The sequence below is a fragment of the Eschrichtius robustus genome, chromosome 11, assembly GCF_028021215.1.
Source record: "Eschrichtius robustus isolate mEscRob2 chromosome 11, mEscRob2.pri, whole genome shotgun sequence".
Lineage (NCBI taxonomy): Eukaryota > Metazoa > Chordata > Mammalia > Artiodactyla > Eschrichtiidae > Eschrichtius > Eschrichtius robustus.
Window position 1 is genome coordinate 82,985,426 of NC_090834.1, and position 18,819 is coordinate 83,004,244.

An 18,819-nucleotide genomic window follows, 5' to 3' on the forward strand; every position below is an offset into this window, starting at 1 on the left:
TAACCCCGCGCTCCGCTCACGGATAAGGTCCCGCTCCCGGCTGACAGCTTGGAGGGCCCGTCCCTTGTTTGCTGTGGTTCATTTGGTACAGGAAACGTGCTATCACTGAGTAAGGCAGATTCTTTTGGGGGGAAAAAGCAGAAGCCAAAACTAACCCCGTATCACTGCAAGGTCAGGGTTACAAGGATCAGCCGTGATTTCTCTCAGCACACGGCCACACACGGCTGTATTTTAGGGGGTGGGGGGCGAACTTTATCCAAGTTTACAGGTGTATCTAAGAATGCACTTTTGGTACAATCTTTCATTGTTTTTGGTAGCCCTTCGTCTGCCTAGCATCTTACAGGAACTCGTTTGTTTAGTGCATGTGAATATCGGGGCCTTTCTGAAGGCTCTAGTGTACTACGGTCTGTGCTAAGCACTGTAGATATATAAAATACAAGCCTTGCCGTTACAAGCTCCTCATTCTTTTGTGGTGAAGAGTCATACCGTTAAAATATTCTGTTATATGCATTTTGTGAGGAATGAAAAATTTTTGTGGGACTTCGGAAGGAACACTCTTCTCAGGGATTGGGGATGGGGGTGAAGGTAGTAAGGAAGAGGTGATAGGTACTAAAAAGCTGGTGCCTTCCTGCATGCTGACAAAACTGTGTACACTTCTAAATAAATGGGCTTTATCCAGCTCATAATGCATATTGCTGTAGAAATATCACACAATGAAAACTGACAATGGCTAAAACAGCACACAGGATTTGTCATTGACCAAAGAGTGATATGAAATCTTAGATGAAATTTAGATCTGCAAAATTTGACACCAAAGAATTAGATACAGTAGAAATAATAGTAACCAAGGGCAATCCAGAAGACAGAAGCTATGGTTAATAAAATATGATATGGTTAAAACTATTTAAATGGAATGTAAATTTTGTTAAAATTTTCAGTAAAAACAATGAAAATGGAAGAAAGCTAGAGCAATTTAAATGAGTGATAGAATTGATGGAGGAATAAAATGGCTTGAGTTTTCATTCTCTATCCCAATTACTCAATATTGGTGTATCTGGTTAAAAGCTTTTAGGAGAGCATCTCTCGAATCAATAACAGCATCACCCTGGGCCACTTTAGGGCTTCATAAGGGGGTAAACTTGAGAAGCTATTCCCAACAAACATCACCCCACATTACTGAAGCATAGTAGGGGAAAAAAAAACCCCAAGTTTTACTATGTAAGGGACCTGTATTTGAATCCATGGTTTTCCTCTTAATTTGCTAGTTTCCCCTAAACAAACAAGCTGTTTGGCCTGTCCAAGTTCTGACTTACTCCTCTGTAAAATAGGGAAATAATCTATCTCCCAGTCATATTTTATTAATTCTCAAAGCTTCTAGCACAGGACCAGACAAGAGAAAATGGTAAATGGTAACTTGTATCATTCAAACTCCAAAACTTTTCCACTGTAACCTCTTGCTATGGGATCTAAAATGTTTTAAACAAATTATGCGCTTGACGCCTCAGAATCATCATCATGACCAACTACTGCATTATGCTGTAACAATCCTGGAGCTAAGAGGCTAAGAGCCGCTGGTGCTGGTGCTGGTGCTTGAACATAATCAAGTCCTGTGGTCTCCTTTTCTTACAGCGCCTTTTCATTACTGGGACAGAAACCATCATCAAGTTTGGGTGCATTATAGAAAATGTATAAATAAGCTCAAAAGAGGGCCTCTCCCCTTAAGTTTCAGGGTATTAACTTAGTAACTTCTTACTACTCATTTATTTTCACTTTCATGCTATATTTGAGATAATTCCTATTTTTTGCTGGCTTTGTAAACTTGTGTAAGTGAAGAGTGACCCTTGCTTGAAAATCTGTTTCAAAAATAACATCATTATCAGTGAGTCCTATGGCAATATATTACCCAATTTAAAAAAATGTATCCCTGGACATATTGAAATATTTTCAGATGAAACAATTTGTTTTAGGTTTGCTTCAAAATAATGCAGGGAGCAGAGGGATTAGAGAAGGTGAGTGAATGGGATGAAGGGGAAACAAGATTTACCATGTGCTGTTGACAGCTGCCAAAGCTGGATGTTGGGTATGGGCAGTGAGGGCCTAGGGCATGGGAGGAGGGGCAATTATAGTATTCTACTTTTGGTTATGGGAATTCCAAACATATACTGAAGTTTAAAACAAACAAAAACAAAAAACATCTCAAATTAAGGGGAACTGGGCGCTGGTTTGGGTTCTAATTTGCTGTATGTGTCAGGTATTCACTTAAATTTCATTAGGCCCTCTATTTTCCCATCTGTAAAATGAGGGCTTGATAACTGTGAATACTGAATTATTTCTAAGCACAATAGACCCTTCTTATCTACAGGGGATGTGTCCCAAGACCCCCAGTGGACGCCTGAAACTGTAGATAGTACCAAACCCTATGTATACTATGTTTTCTTTCCCATACAGTTTAATTTATAAATTAGGCACAGTAGGAGAATATCTGAATTGCCAGCATCACTATTCTCATGCTTTGGGGCCATTATTAAGTAAAATAAGGGTTACTTGAACACAAGCACTGAGATAGTCAGAGACAGCTCCTAAGTGACTAACAGGCAGGATACACTGCACAAAGGGATGATTCGTTTCAGAGTAGAACAGCACAAGATTTCATCACACTACTCAGAAGGGTGTGCAATTTAAAACTTAGGAATTTTTTATTTCTAGAATTTTTCATTTAATATTCTTGGACTGCAGTTGACTACAGGCAAATAAAACTATGGAAAGTGAAACCTCAGATAAGGGAAGAAAGGACTACTGCATTTGAGCAATTGACTGTATCTGGAATCATGCAGTTTTTTAAATAATTTGCTTTTAAATAAGATCCAACTGATGGTATCCTCTTAAATTTCATAGTTTGTTTTCCATGAGTATGGTTCAGACTTAAGATAGAATAAAACCTCACTTCTAAATTTCAGCAAAGTGTCCTCTCAACATTTCTTCTAATACTCTTAAAAATATTTTACTTCAATTTGCTTAGTTTAACACTAAGCAAATTCATTAATATACCTAGTATAAATTAAGGCAAAATAGATTGCTTTCCAGAAACTTTAATAATTCAACACACTGCATACAATATTGTATTTCCTACCATATGTATAGCACAGTTTACCACATATTTTAGATATCTGCTATTCTATTTTTTAAATGAATGCAATGAAAGTATTCAGTAACATGACTTTTGGAAAAAAAAAACTTTTAGCTAGATTTTTTTACCAAGTTATGATTTAATATTTATCAGACGTGTAAATATACAAACATGATAGCAATTTTAAAAACTTGTGAATAGTTGGCCTTACAAAATTACAACACACTGTAAATAAATCCCTCCCACATTTTATACAAACTACATGATTTTGATATACAAAGATTCTGTTTTTATTACGCTGACAATATACAACCAAGACTATTTACAATGCAAAAAGTATATAAACCACAATTTAACATTCTGCTACTGGCAGCCACTATAGTGTAGGAGGTAGCTTTAATTAAACGAAATGAACAGAAGCCACATTTCCCAACTTGTGTTCTAAAAATAATTTACATAAGATAAAAATTCATTATATGCACATTATATACAGTTTAATTTTTAAACTGCAATCTAGCTTAATGTTTTTTAGTATCTCCTGAACAACTAATATGGCAGTGGGTTTGCTACTGATTTAGCATATTGTTCAAAGAACATATTGAACCTTTATAACTTGAAGACTCCACATAGTGAACATGTCAAAAGTCCATAGGTGAGAATCAAGTAAAATTTTTGATTTTTAAAGACATAGGCCTAAGCTTTATGCCTTTTTTTTTTTTCCTTAGTGACATATTTGGCTTGTCTCCCAAGAACACAGTTTCTGAGCTGTTGCACAGGCTCTTGTAAATCAAAGTAAGGGGGAAAATGTATGGCAGCTTCCATGTAATAGTAGAGGTTCAGGAGAATCCAGCTCACTAAGAAATCAATGTAAGTGCTTTGTGTCATAATTACTCCCAATTTCTTCCAACTAAATGAAATCACTTGCCACAATTTGCTTTCTGTATAATTTAAACTATAGGTAGATCACATACCAACAAAACTGGAAAATACTGATAGCTCCAAGGATATTAGGATGTGTTTTATCAGTGAGAACATTACACGGAGCCATCGAATCCCTCAGATACTATTAAAGTCCCATGTAAGTAGTTTAACCAAATCTCCTAATTCACACAGCAATGAGCCCTTTACTTTTTCCTAATAGTGTGATCACAGAACACTGAAGAAAAAATTACTGTGATCGAAACAAAGCAGTGTATAATGACTGAAAACAAATGTGTTCGGTTATTCTTTTAAAATCTAACAGGTGTTAATATTGTTTTAAAAACATCTTCAGGTTTTAGACTTAAATCTCTTAAACAAAATTGATGATTCTATTATGTCAGAGATGGATTAGAAAATGCAAGACGATGAGGCCTACATGCACCCTCATAGTCCTATCTGGGAAACAATCCCTTTTTTTGGCCCTGCAGTAAGTTGTCCTGAGATTAATGATGAAACATTAGGTAAAATTAGCAAGACTTTTTCTTCGGTTATACAAAATCACCATTTAAAATATTCTTAAAAAAATATTAACAGCTGTTCTTTATCTTGTGCTTAATTCAGAAATAGGTATAAATTTGCTTCTTATGGATCAGAAAAACCTAACGCTATATTGCTATGATATACATAGAATCTTTTTCAAGTTATACATTTGTTTCAAATAGACTACACATTGCTTGGACACTGCATTTTTTCATCCATTGATAGTTTAGGCACTTGTTCCTTGCAAAGGTCTGGTTTAAGAAATAAACTGCCGCCTTTCTCCTTCTTCTAAGTGATACCAGGCAGTGATCACAGAAGTGCTTCCCAGATGAGAGATCAGACTAGGGTTCATTCTATAAACACTGTGATTTGGGTTGATGGGGGAAACAGTCACAAACACACTGATTCAGTCTTTAATTCTTGGGAGATTGTAAGCATAGCGCACCAAAGGGAATCCTCGACTCTGATAGAAGCAGGCTCGTCCACAGGCCTGCACCTGGTCAGAACTGTCCGAGACAAAGGAATCTTCTTCATCTGCGTAATCAGAGTGGGCAGACTGCGTGCCACAGTCGGACCAATAGCCGTCCGGTCTTTGGCAAGAACCCACTGCCAAGGCAGGACAGCTGTGTGATTTTATTAAGTGTTTGCAGGACACTGGCTTTGTCAACAGAAAGGATTCACAGCAGTCACACACAGTCAGGTTACCCTGCAAGTGTGAGTACATGCCGCAGTCGTAGTAGAAATCCTGTTCCACACAACCAGCTTGGCTGCTGATGGAAACCGACACGGATCCACTTTTCTTGGTAATATGTCGCTTCAGTAACTTCCAGTCTTCTTTAAACTTTGGGTTGAAGAAGACATACAGGACTGGATTCAGGCAAGCAGGCAATGGGAAAAATATCAGAGTAACAGACTTCATTATTTCGGGGCTGACAGAGATGGCAGTGATCAATGGCGCAAATGAGAAAAACGCTACGGGGCAGAAAAAGATGCAGTTGGTGAAAATGAGCCAAGCAACATGCTTAATCATGCTAGAATGGGAGTTCTCTGAAAGGTCTTCTTTTTCCAAGTTGCAGTAGAGTTTAGTGTAGATGATGGCCATTAATAAAAATGCTAGTGAGTTTAACAGCACTAAGGTTACGGTAAATCCCAATGATGGGGTCTCTCCTGTGGGAAATGGCAAGCACAGAGGTGATGCAGAATATTCCCCTCTGTGGAAAAGGGGAAAACAGCCTGCTACTGCAGCACCCAGAAGAGCAAAAAGGGCAGCAATCCGGAACTGTCTGAGATGATTGCTTTTCCCATTTTTCATTATATCTTTTGCAGATAAGCTTCTTTCGACGGCTGCTAACATTAATAAAAATATGGCACTTTCTGAGGAGAAAACGGCAAGAAACCCAGCTATTTTGCAGCCACTGCCAATCTCCCACCAAATGCCAAACTCGGCAAATCGGCCCCAGGACACAGCATCCAGAAAAGTTAAGATGCCGGTATAGGCTCCCATGAATAAGTTAGATACAGAAATCAAGCCTATGAACAATTTGGAGGAAGGCAGTGATGTACAAGATGCAAATGTTGTTAAAATGACAAGCAGGTTGAAAAACAATGCAACCAAGAAAATGAACCACACAGTAAGACGGATCATCCAACTTCCCAGTAAATGTTCACAGGGCTTAAAAGCACCTAAAATGAAAGAGAGAAAAGACAATTTATAAAAGACCATATTCCATATGATATGGCTTGAGAGAGAAACTAGAATAATCTACTACCAAATTGAACTGATCCAAATTGAAAAGATTACCATTTCTTAGATATTTTAGTCATTGGACTGGGCTATTTAAAAATTTATTTTAACATGTTATTTTAATATATATTTATTTCATTTCTTTTATTAACTATTTGGCAAACCATACAATGATATTTAAAAGAAAATTTTCACTTTTTCTTATACCTAAGTTAATATACGTAGCACAGTGTCTAGTACCTGAAAGGTACTTCATAAACTGAGGGCTCGCAATCAGATATACTAGAGTTTGAGTTTAGGGTTCATAACTTGCTGCTCTTACTTGAGAGGGCAACTTAAACCTCTAAGAATTTCATTTTCTCACTTGTGGATAATAACACCTATTTCACAGCGTTGTGTAGCTTAAGTAAAATTGCATACACAAGGTACTTAAGCGGGCTACTGGGTACATAGTTGGACTTTAGTAAATGTCAGGTCCTTTTCTTCTTCCTTCCTAGTTCCTAATATACTTTATACTAATTATATATTATATGTATGTATAATACATATATTTTTTACACATTTCTTATAGCTTTCAAAAGCAATCTGATGAAGCAGGTTAAGATAGGTATAATTATCCCCATTTTTCATCCAGAGAAACTGAGATTTCAAAGTGTTTGGTTGACTTGACAGAGGTCATTCAGACAGTATGAGAGCCAAATCACACCAATGTTAACTAGTAATGTAAAACTATGTCCAATAAAACCCTGCATAACAAACTAGGATTGCAAGAACTAATTTAGTAGCTGAGTTGTATGTTCTAGCAACTGACTGGCATGCTAGTTATGTCCCAAATGACAACTGTTTTATTTAAAAGTTAGTGAAAACAGGGAGATCAGCTCGGTGCTTTGTGTCCACCTAGAGGGGTGGGATAGGGAGGGTGGGAGGGAGACGCAAGAGGGAGGAGATATGGGGATATATGTTTATGTATATAGCTGATTCACTTTGTTATACAGCAGAAACTAACACACCATTTGTAAAGCAATTATACTCCAATACAGATGTTAAAAAAAAATAATAATATTAAAAAAATAAAAGTTAGTGTAGTGAAGAAAAACAAAATTTTGTCTACAGAGCATAAGAAAACTATGTACTGCAATTGCCCAAAAGACCCGTCCTAATTTATGTTTCTGGATTGTCCTGAAGTTTGACACATCCCGTAAAGCAACTTAATCGTTGAGATAATCACAGACCTAACAAGCCAGCTCTGCACCATTTGTATCGCTCTGACTCAAGAAACTTAAAAAAAAAATTTTTTTCTAATTAATTTTTTTATTCCCCCGTCAGGGAAGTGTTAAGAGGAACCTTTCACCTTTATCTCTGTATCTGAACTCCACCTTCTGCAAGGAACTAGGAGTAGCTAATCCGACCTGGGAGAACAGGACACCCTTTGGAAAGTGTCTGATTAGTGGGTGGAATTACTTTCCCTCAAAAGCCTGGGAAGCCGGCTCCACCCAGTCTGTCTTTGGAAACATGCTGCTTCCTCCAGTTTTAAAAGAAGGTTCCTGCTCTCCTCCACTTCCTGCTTCTGTGTCAGCACATGGCTGTCTCTGTGCTACTACATACTACAAGTGAGCGGAGTGAGGGAAGCAGACCTGCACTTCACTCCTATTGCCACCTGGGGAGATGAGCTCAGACCAACTCTCCTCCTGGTTGACCCCCAAGGCGTAAAATCAGTGTGGAAGAAATGGAATCTCTGCATATTCAAGTTTAGACTCCCCTTTAATAAAGACGTTCCAGGCTTCCCTGGTGGCGCAGTGGTTGAGAGTCTGCCTGCCAATGCAGGGGACACGGGTTCGAGCCCTGGTCCGGGAGGATCCCACATGATGCGGAGCAAATGGGCCCGTGAGCCACAATCGCTGAGCCTGCGCATCTGGAGGCTGTGCTCCGCAACAAGAGAGGCTGCGATAGTAAGAGGCCCGCGCACTGCGATGAAGAGTGGCCCGCGCTTGCCACAACTGGAGAAAGCCCTCACACAGAAACGAAGATCCAACACAGCCATAAATAAATAAATAAATAAATAAATAAATAAATTTAAAAAAAAAAAAAAAAGACGTTCCCTTCCTTATGTACATTCTCCAACACAAGAACCCCAGCAGGGCAAATGACCCCTTAACTCCTACCAATCAATACAGAAACTAAAGAACTGCATAGACATAAATGATTCTTGTTAATCCCATTCACTCAGCTGATCACTTTAAGATTATTCTCTGCACCAGGCACTGTGCTAAGTATTAAAAGAACACATACACAGCCTCTGAAGAAGCTCACAATTCAGTAGTAATCATTAAAGAATCCATAATATTTATGATTCTGAGTTATAAAATTAATGTCCAGATCATCCTGTGTGACCATATTAAAGAGGAATCTACTTCATAGTACACAATTTAGCCATTATGTAAATTTTTCTTTAACAGTAAAATTCTAAATCCATCTTCTTTGATAGATTAGGCAGAATACAGGCCTGACCAAATATGTGGTGTCAATTTAATAACTTTCCCAAGTCTACTGAAGTTCAACGAAATAAAACAGAAAAATAATGGCAACCCGCTCGCCACAACTAGAGCAAGCCCGCGCACAGCAACGAAGACCCAACGCAGCCAAAATAAATAAATAAATAAATTTTTTAAAAAAATTCATTTATTTATTTATGGCTGCGTTGGGTCTTCGTTGCTGTGCGCGGGCTTGCTCTAGTTGTGGCGAGCGGGGGCCACTCTTCATCGCGGTGCGCAGGCCTCTCACTATCGCGGCCTCTCTTGTTGGGAGCACAGGCTTCAGATGCGCAGGCTCAGTAGCTGTGGCTCACGGGCCTAGTTGCTTCGCGGCATGTGGGATCTTCCCAGACCAGGGCTCGAACCCGTGTCCCCTGCATTGGCAGGCAGATTCTCAACCACTGCGCCACCAGGGAAGCCCAATAAATAAATAATTTTTTAAAAAGTAATGGCAAGGTTTCATTAAAAAAAAAAGGGTAACACTAAAAATCCTTACAGAACAGTAACCTCTAGAACTAGACCTAGGGTTAAAGTTGCATGAAGAAAGAGCCTCCCCATCCTTAACGTGCCTAACTCTCGTCTGGGGAGCTTGTTAACACAAAGATTCTGAGTCAGTGGGTCTGGGCCTGAGATTCTGCAAGAGATGCCTAAGCTCCTTGCATACAGACCACACGTTGAGTCAGGCCTTATGAAACCATCGAGTTGCACTCCTGTTACAGAAATCACATCTCTCCCTGGAAGTTTTAGGTATATTTGCCTAATGTTTGTTTAAAGCGAGAAACTGCAGTCCAATGTGTTGGGCTTACCTGTCGAGGGTGTACAGTGGATAATGATTTGACTGTGCTCCTCATTTTCAGCACTGCTGGTGACAACTGCTAGGTCAGTGGGACCTGAATATATAACACAAACTGTTTAATTCAAGGTTCAGGCAGTTCAAAAGGACCCATCTTTTCCTGCAGTCTTCTCTCTTGTACATGATGTAAGTTCAGCTTGCACCAGGCTTAATAACATATTAAAGATGTCAGGGACACAGTACACAAAAGCCATTTTTCTCCACAGATTTCACATTGATCCTTTGCAAACTGATTACAATAACAAGACTTTGATTAATGCTGTGTTCTATTTTCAAAAGTTCATGCACTTGCCTTTATCCTTTGCCACACTGTGATCTTGGAGGCTGTTATCTTCTGTGTTTGAATGTGCATAAGAGTCACAACCCCAAAATGCACAGCACTGATAAGCATATGGTACAGATAAAGACCTGGAAAAAATGGCAAAATCTATACTGAAATACCAACTTCACAGACATGCTTTTGTTCTGTAAAAAGTAAATACTTTAAGCTGGTCATTATCCTCTCTGGACTTAGTTTCTTCATCTGTTAAAAAGCTCTGGTATCAGATGACACCATGAGTTTCTCCATTTATATAAGGTACGCTTTTAAAAACAATTTGAATCAAGCCATCTTTAAAATTTAATAGCAATACTGCAATTTAAAGTGAAATCTTATCAGACTCCTTTTATAAATGAATTAACCACACCCAATTTATCATATGAAACTGGTAGTTTCATTTAAAATTAATGTCCCAGGTCATTTGTGACTTTACAACATTAAATGAATTCACTTTGTTCATATAAGCATAATGAAAATATTTATTCGCTTCTCCCATAATAATATTCCCAAACCCTCTCTCTGCTATATCTAGTGAGGTCCCCTCTCTAACTCTAATGTCTCTGTGAAGTATTATCACACTGTATCAATTTTCTGTAGGTTCACATGTGCTTTCTGCCATCTTGTTGCAAATGACAAATCCCACTAGATACAAAACCATTCTGATGAAGGGCTAGATTATCTCTTTGACAGCAACATGGTCTGCAATTCATGTTCTCAACAACTATGGACTAATGCTCATGTTCTATTTTTTTCCATGTTTGTGAGGACTGAGGTTGAAAATACTCTTAAATGACAGCCTCCCAGAAAATCTGGGAACCACAGCAAAAAAAAAAAACAAACCCCAGGACACTCTATAATCTGGAGCCTTACCAAAACTGCCACAAAAAAGAAAAATAAGCAAAAACACACCTGAGATTAACAAAGTCTTTTGCTGCTAAGGCTTCTTTCAGCTTGAAGTTGCCCACAAGTTTCAGTTGATTTAGTCCATTTAGGCCTTCCGTTGGAAATGAAGTTAATTCATTGAAACTTATATCTCTAAAATGTGAATAAGACTTCAAATTAACTCCTAAGACACAAATCTGTACATGCGTTAACATCACAAGTATCAGAGCTCTAAGAGGAAGTTTAGGTGTGCGAAAACCATTTCAGAAGCTGCCACTACATCATAGCAGGTTAGCATTTATACAAGGGAACACTAAAAAGAGAAAATGATTTGGGTAGGACAATGCTAAAACACAAGTTTCTGCAGACTGTTCACTACTTTCATGATATTGCTGCATGGAACTTACAGGTTGGTTATTGACCCAAGCTTGGCAAAAGCTCTGTCGTGAATTTCATGGATCAGGTTTCTACTCAGATCTCTGCAATTATAAAAATAAATTGTTACTCTTTTGAAATAAATTCCAAATGCAGACTACACTTTAGAATCTGCTGTAGTCACAATATCCCTGATAAGATAACAAAGATTTTTAATCTTGTTCAACAACATTTTTAATGTTTATGTTAAAGTCCTTCCCTTCACAGCCAAATATTTCTTGGAATGTGTTCCAGGGAGCAGTAATTCTAGCTGGCATCTGTTTCAAACAGTTGTGAATTTTCTCCACCTTATCATTCTGATACTAGTTCAAAAATATAAATGATATGATATAACTTCTGGTACTATTAACTAGGTGAGGAAAAGCACAGCTCCTGACAAAGCTGAAAATAAAAACAGGCTTCAGGTTATTTGCCTTCTCAAAGGTTAGTGATAAGGCCGTGAGGGAAGACAAATAATCAATATGCAAACAAGAGCATTCCAGAAGGGCTTCAGATATCATTCTTTCCCCAAGCAGGAAATAAAAACGGTATCAACACCAGAGCCATATACTATATTCAGGAACACACCCTGAGGAATTCTGATATTACAGAATTAATAAAACAGAGAAATAATCTGCAACCACACTTACACAGAGCCTTAATGGAAATTTAAAGATAGGTTAAATTCATTCCATGACACATCTCCTGGATAACAGGAAAATTCGACAGACTTGGTTCCAAATCATGAAAAGGCCAGCTAGCTTTTCATTGTTGTCACTTATCAGCACTCTAGAAGTGATGGCAGCTGGGAGCCAGTCCCCTTCCCCACTACTGCCCAGACCCACAGGAAGCCTGTTAGCAACAAGGAGAGGTCCAGCAACCCAACTACCAATAAAGTATTTTTCTAGTAGACTCATGTTTAATTTCTTAATGGGGATCTACTAGAAAACATGATTTTAGTATATGTAATTTCACTTCACTGTCAATGTTTCAAATTCTTTTCTGTATTAAAAAAAAATTGTTCCCTATTTAGTGTATTGCGCCTTGTGCATTGCATGAAGGCCGAGACATGGTTTGTCTTAGTCATCTCTGTATTCCCAAGTGCTTAATAGAGTACCAGGCACAAATATGCACTCAAATACAAATCACTTTTTAAATGAGTGCTTCTACTGCATATTAGCTGTGTTTGCCATGATAGGTACCCCAGTGCAGGGGTCAGCAAACTTTTTCTGTAGAGGGCCAGATAGTAAATATCCTTCACCTCTGGGGGTCACATGGTCTCTACTGCAACTATTTGACTATGCCGTAGTATGGTGAAAGCAGCTTTAGGCAATTCTTAAACAAATAGGCAGGGCTGTGTTCTAATAAAACTTAATTTACAGAAACAGGAGGCACGCTGGATCTGACCCACAGGCTATAGTTTGCCCACCCAGCCCCTAACGAACTGACAAACTTCATTGTTATGACTTGAAAACACACAAGATGCGTTTCTCAAGCTATACACATTATACTTTTTCACTCACAAATGAGCAATCTCATAAATTAGCTAAGGTGAAAAAATGCTGAAAGGAAATTATTTATGAAGTACCATGTGGTAAAGTTTGAAAAACAATATTCATGCATAATAAATCCTATATTTAAGTATATCTACTAACATGGGAATTATAAGGATACATTAATTTACAGTTTAACAAAAATTTTATTTGTCTTTAATAATCACAGAGGAACTTACAGAATCCTGAGGGATGTCAGGCCTTGAAAAGTATCTTCCTTTATTTGGTGGATCTGATTACGTTGCAAAGAACTAAAAAAAGAATAAGAATTAAAGATGAAAGAAAGAGAGAAAAAAAGAGAGAAAATATTTTCTATTTTGAAAAATAACATTTCTTAATTAAACTTTTTCTAAGTTTAAACATTCATTCATGAGTAACATTAATTGATCTTGTTGAAAGTAAAACAAACTGTTGTTTCCTCGTCTAGAAGATGAAAGGGCTAGACTAATTGGTATTTCATCCAAAATTACACTGAGAGTTAAGGTACACTATCTAAATTCTTCACCAACTCCACACAGGCGTGAGAGCAGGAAGACAACATAGTGAGAAAGGACCCAAGACAATGCAACCATACCAAGTACCACAGAAGGAAGGTCAGAGGAAGGAGGAGATAAAACGTGGGAGTATAAGTTCCTCCCTTTCCTGACCTCTCAGTCAACTCCCACCAGAGCTGTCCTTTATAGCTACACTGTAGATATCCACATCTGGACCAGTTTTTTGTTTGGTTGGTTTTTCATATACACCGCCCTCCTCCCATACCATCTCATAGAATGCCTGACAGGTGCCAAATAAATGCTGGTCGCATGAACACACTTGGTACCATTGGCTATTTATTCATAGGAACATCTGATTATGTGAATTTCTAAGATCTTAATATGAAAGCCATTTATTTACAATAGGAAAGGCTCAATGAATTAACCATAGACCATAGCAAAAAGAGTAAGTCAAAGACCAACTTACATTTCTTCCAGAGCATGGCAACCATTAAAGCTGGGAAGGTCTTTTATATCGTTATAAGATAAGTCCCTTAAAATAATGGAAATTAATAAATTAATTTTATCTTATCAGAATACTACATTATGAAAGCTGTACTCAGAAGCATTGAAAGCAGTGCTAAGATCTGTAATAAAGAGATACGGCTGAACAAGAAAAGCAACTTTTTTTTTTTAACCTAAGACTCATAAGCTTTCTAGAGCACCTACCTCAGTGACAGAACAGGCTTAAGACTGGCAAACTTCTAGTACATAATGTTGGGTATAGACAATATAAAATATATTTTAAAACATTAAGAATATACAATAAATATGGAAAATACAGTTCAGAAAATATATAAAAATTATGTCCAAATGGTAGAGTTATGAGTTTTTTAATTTATATTTTTATAATATCATTTATACCATAAATAATTTCTATGTTGTTATTGAATTTAAAAGCTGTAAGAGGAGTGTTATATGTAATCACATTTTAAAAAATATTTATAGTAAATAAAAAATTGGGACTAGTTAACTCTGCAGTGTTTCCTCAATGTTATCATTGTGTTTGATACTCCATGACACCATTTAATTACTTGCTTGATCAGTCAGTCATTTATTTTGTTACTATCTCTTTCCACGGAATACTTGTTAACAACTTAGTAACTTAATTGTTTGTTCTTGTGACAATTTTACATCCTTTATTTACTTTTAATTTCCAGGGCAGCTTGGAGATTTTGGAAAGCTCCATGCTTAATTGGTTCCTGATCCAAGAAAAGATTGGGGCTCTCACTTGGGTTATGGATGAAAGAGCAGCATACAGAGAGCTAACTCCCCTGGGGCAACTAGAATAAGGGTGAGGAGTCAGGATGAAAAAAGAAATCAAGGAAGAGCCTAGTTTGGTTTTACTTTGTTCAAAGTAAAGTCACAAGATGTGAGATATACACATAGCTGTAAAATCAAATTCAGATAAACATTACCTACCCAGGGGGATACTAAAATTCCTGCTCATTTCCATGAAGGGAACCAATAAGAAATAATTATACCTTAATGTCACTTAATGAAAAGAGTTCATTAAAAATAAAACTCAACATGTGTGAAGTACATAAAACAAAGAAAGGCAGGAGAAGGGAAGAAGAATCCAACTTACAAAGTTCTAAGCATCTTTTGTTCTTGGCACAAATTACTGGATATGCTGCTTATCTTTGTACCGGTCAAGGTCCTATGGAAAAACATGGTCTAAGAAATGATTCAAGTTGAGATGGTAAACAAAATGCTATTCTCATATAGAAAAATACATGTTCACATACTTGCATATGGACTAGAGTCTATGTATCCCACTGCCTAACTACTCCCTAAAGTAAGGCACGTGGGAAGAAGAATGAACCCTCGATACCCATATTATTTTCATAGTAATGCAGAAGAGCTTGTGACACGAGAAGTTAATATTGTCCAGGTGATAAGCTTGAGTTCTCATGTGGACCAACAGAAAAAAATGAATCCATAGTCACAGCCTGACCACAGTCACCTGCAAGTTCTGTCACCCCCTCACACCCAAAACATTTGAAACCAGGATAGCATCCTGCCCCCCCAAACCATGTTTCTATCTTTTCTTTCAATCAAACTGACTCAATGTTCTGAAATTTTCTTTTAATCCCTGTATGATCAGGCCACTCAAGATGGCTGTTCTCTTGCTCTCTGTATAGCCCCTGCCTGACCAGGACCTGCTTTACCTACACCCTACTCACATGACTGACATTCCTTGCCCCAGACCCCAGCTAGTGATAGTTCTTATCAAAGGGTGGTTAGGGGCATGCCCCTCTGCTGGTTTCCCTGGTAACTAATGAGCCAACCTGATGTCAATTCCTATAACTGGCAATCTCCCCTTCCCCCCCCTCCCCGGGAGCGAAGACTGCCGCCATGTCCTGCCTGCGGTGTGCCAGCGGAGTGTTGCCTCAGGACCTTGCCTCATACATGTAAGTTCCCCCATCCATTAAACCACTGCTGTCTCTGTTACTGACTCTGGGCTCTTTCTTCGGTCTTGAAGCTGGACAAGTGCAGGTCTTGTAGACCTGAGGGGTGCAGCCCAGCAATCCCCTCCCTTTCTACCTCCCCATCTGCAGTCAATCACCAGTTCCTGTTCTTTCTTCTTCTGTAGGTCTCAGCATCTGACCCTCTCCATTTTTACTGCTACTATGCAGATCAAGGATGAAATGATGCAGAGAGGGGTAGAGGAATCTCAGGCCACACGGAGGAACTCCAGTGATGGATTGAAGACACAGAACTCGCCTGGTTAAATGTGTTCATTTAGCCAAGTGGAGTATTCCCATGGCCTCCTCACCATTCTACCTCTAGTCTCTCTCTTCTTACCCTCCTCACGCCTCCTCCTCCAACATTTTCAACACCTCCAAACTGCCGTAAGAGTCGAGTTTAAACTCCTTAGCTCAATGCTTCCCAACTTTTCTTACGTCTTGGCATACATGAACGTTGTAACTTCTGCAGCACCCTGTGGTAAGGCTCCTTGTGGCAGAGACCCTAACCACGTCAGGCCCCACGTGGCTTCTGGAGGGCTGAGGTCATCAAGATCTTAGATGCACCTGCAACCCATTCACAGACCACCCACTGAGAAGCTTTACCATAACCAAATGTTCAATACTCAAGGTTTGTCATTTTAAAATTACAAGCCCAACAATTTTCCAGATTTCTCCACATCATTCCCCATTTGATTATGAACATTCAATTTTAGCTATATTTGATCATCTGTATGCCATACCTGAGTATATTTTCAGTATTCCTGGTTTTACTAAATCCTGCCTTTCTAAATAAAAGACCAGGTCTGGGAAACCTGACAGTATCCAATTTTGAAACATTTCACCTCTTCCATAAAGCCTTTTCTGATAGTCTACATCGATTGCTCCACTTCTGAACTCCTAAAGCACTGCTTCTCATTTGGTACTTACTTACTGCCTTATATTTTCAGTGACCTTTTCAGAACTTACCTCTCACGTACTAGGCTATATACTCTGAGTTGACTGACTCCAAACCCAATATACCCATCTCTACGCATGATATTCACAAACCAAGATTGTAGAAATCAACATTAACTCATCATCATCACCAAAAAGCACTGGCAACCTATTAGCAGGCCAGTGTGGTGTTATCTTTACACAGCCCTTCTTCAAAGGGCCACACTTACAGACTCTCCAGATGGACAGTTCCAGTCAGATTGGGGAACCGCTGTACCATGCTTGCACCACGAATGACTCTTTAAGAAATTGGGAGATAAAAAGTAATTTAAAATAAAAAATTTTCATAGATAATATTTTCATTTTATTTTTTAAACAGCTTACAATTACAGTACCATTATACCTAAAAAGAAGATTAGTTTCATCTCTTGATTGGACCTGAAAGTGTGATAATTTTGACCAAGTGTTCACATAAATAAGAGCCATCATAAATTTTCAAAATTGTCTTTTGGATTTCCACCCAAGAAAAATAAAATAAAAGATTCTGTTTTCTGGAGCTACAATGATAAATTCTAGTTTTCCATTAAAGCAACTGTGTAAATATTCAGGTTTGTTTTTAAATTTCTATAATACTTACAAGGAATGCAGATCAGATAAATTGTGAAATGCTGAGTTCCCCACAAAAGACAGAGGATTATCATACAAATGTCTGTAAAAATAGCCAAAAAAGCAAAGTTTTCATATGTTCACAAGCACTCCAACACTAAATCTATGTTCACAAAGCTCATATATCTAACAGCCTGAATTTTCATTCTTTATCCAGATGTTTGGCATTGTACAGACATTGCTTTACATGATTACATATTAAAAAAAAATTTCAAAACTACTTACATAGTTCTTAAGAGTGGATTACCATCAAATGCTCCATCAGGAATAACAGAAATAGAATTACTGTGAAATAACCTACAAAGATAGAAGAAAAATATTTTGAAATGCTTATCCCCTTGTGAAATAAAACCTGAATATCTACTACTGTTCAGTAGGATGTAAAATATAACTGATAACAACTACGTGAAAATTTCAAAAATGTGGGGAAACTGAATTTTTAATTCCATCTCATCTTTTTCAGGACCATACCTAATTCTTTTTAAACCCACTGCTTAACCTACTACCACTGCCAGGTCCCTTATATACATTTAGCTTGCTTCATTCCTCAAAGAACTTTAGACTGCAAGAATCATAGGTATTCTAACCCCAAAATCTCTCTCACTGTCACCTGCATTTAGTTTTTAAGCAATGCATCTCAGAATATTAGCTATCAATTCATGACACACGACCTCTGTTATGCCATGTGCATTCTTATCTCTGACCTTGACAAATCCAACATCTAAAATGCTCCCTCATCTCTTTCATTTATCTAAATATTTCCATTCTTTCAAGTCCAGTCAAATTCCTTCTCTTTGGTGATGTCTTTTCCAATGACCCCAAGCCTCAATGAGGTCTTTTTCTGGAATGATTTATTTATCCTATTCATTCAGCACTTATTTCCACCTAGAAACTGCTCTCTGTCTGTCTTACATGGTCAGCCTCCCCAGTGGGACGAAGACCACAGCTCCTACAAAGCAGAGACCATACCTTATGGCTTGTTTCACCGGAATCCAGCCCTACACAGTAATCTATGCTCAAAATTGTCAGTGCTAGCCAATATAATCCAATCTGTATGATCGTGTGTGTGTGTGTGTGTGTTTGTGTGTGTATTATGATACATGTAATGGAACAAAGATGTTCTAAAATCTCATTGTTGGAACATTAAATGGTGAGTTCTAGGGACATTAAGGCACAGATAGAGCAAAGCAATACTCACAGCTCTTTCAGGCTGGGAAGGGCTTTAATAGCCTGAGGAAATTCCCCCAAATTATTATAGTTCAAGTCCCTAGAAAAAATTGGAAAAATACGTAAGAACATTGAAGGATGGTCACAATTTATAAGGTGTTTTGG

General features: G+C 38.0%; 1 protein-coding gene across 1 annotated transcript in view; it reads right to left on the bottom strand.

The window, feature by feature from the left end:
• Positions 1-3,272: 3,272 nt before the first annotated feature.
• LGR4 (leucine rich repeat containing G protein-coupled receptor 4) overlaps positions 3,273-18,819 on the bottom strand; it is a 96,604-nt gene continuing 81,057 nt past the window's right edge. Inside the window, exons 7-18 of the mRNA XM_068556773.1 lie at positions 18,686-18,754; positions 17,713-17,784; positions 17,459-17,530; positions 17,052-17,120; positions 15,006-15,077; positions 13,845-13,910; positions 13,064-13,135; positions 11,325-11,396; positions 10,945-11,070; positions 10,009-10,124; positions 9,670-9,753; positions 3,273-6,271 (exon numbers count right to left, since the gene is read on the bottom strand). Of these exons, the coding sequence (XP_068412874.1) occupies positions 4,995-6,271; positions 9,670-9,753; positions 10,009-10,124; positions 10,945-11,070; positions 11,325-11,396; positions 13,064-13,135; positions 13,845-13,910; positions 15,006-15,077; positions 17,052-17,120; positions 17,459-17,530; positions 17,713-17,784; positions 18,686-18,754 (2,167 nt within the window). The 3' untranslated portion in view covers positions 3,273-4,994. The remainder of the gene's footprint in view (positions 6,272-9,669; positions 9,754-10,008; positions 10,125-10,944; positions 11,071-11,324; positions 11,397-13,063; positions 13,136-13,844; positions 13,911-15,005; positions 15,078-17,051; positions 17,121-17,458; positions 17,531-17,712; positions 17,785-18,685; positions 18,755-18,819) is intronic.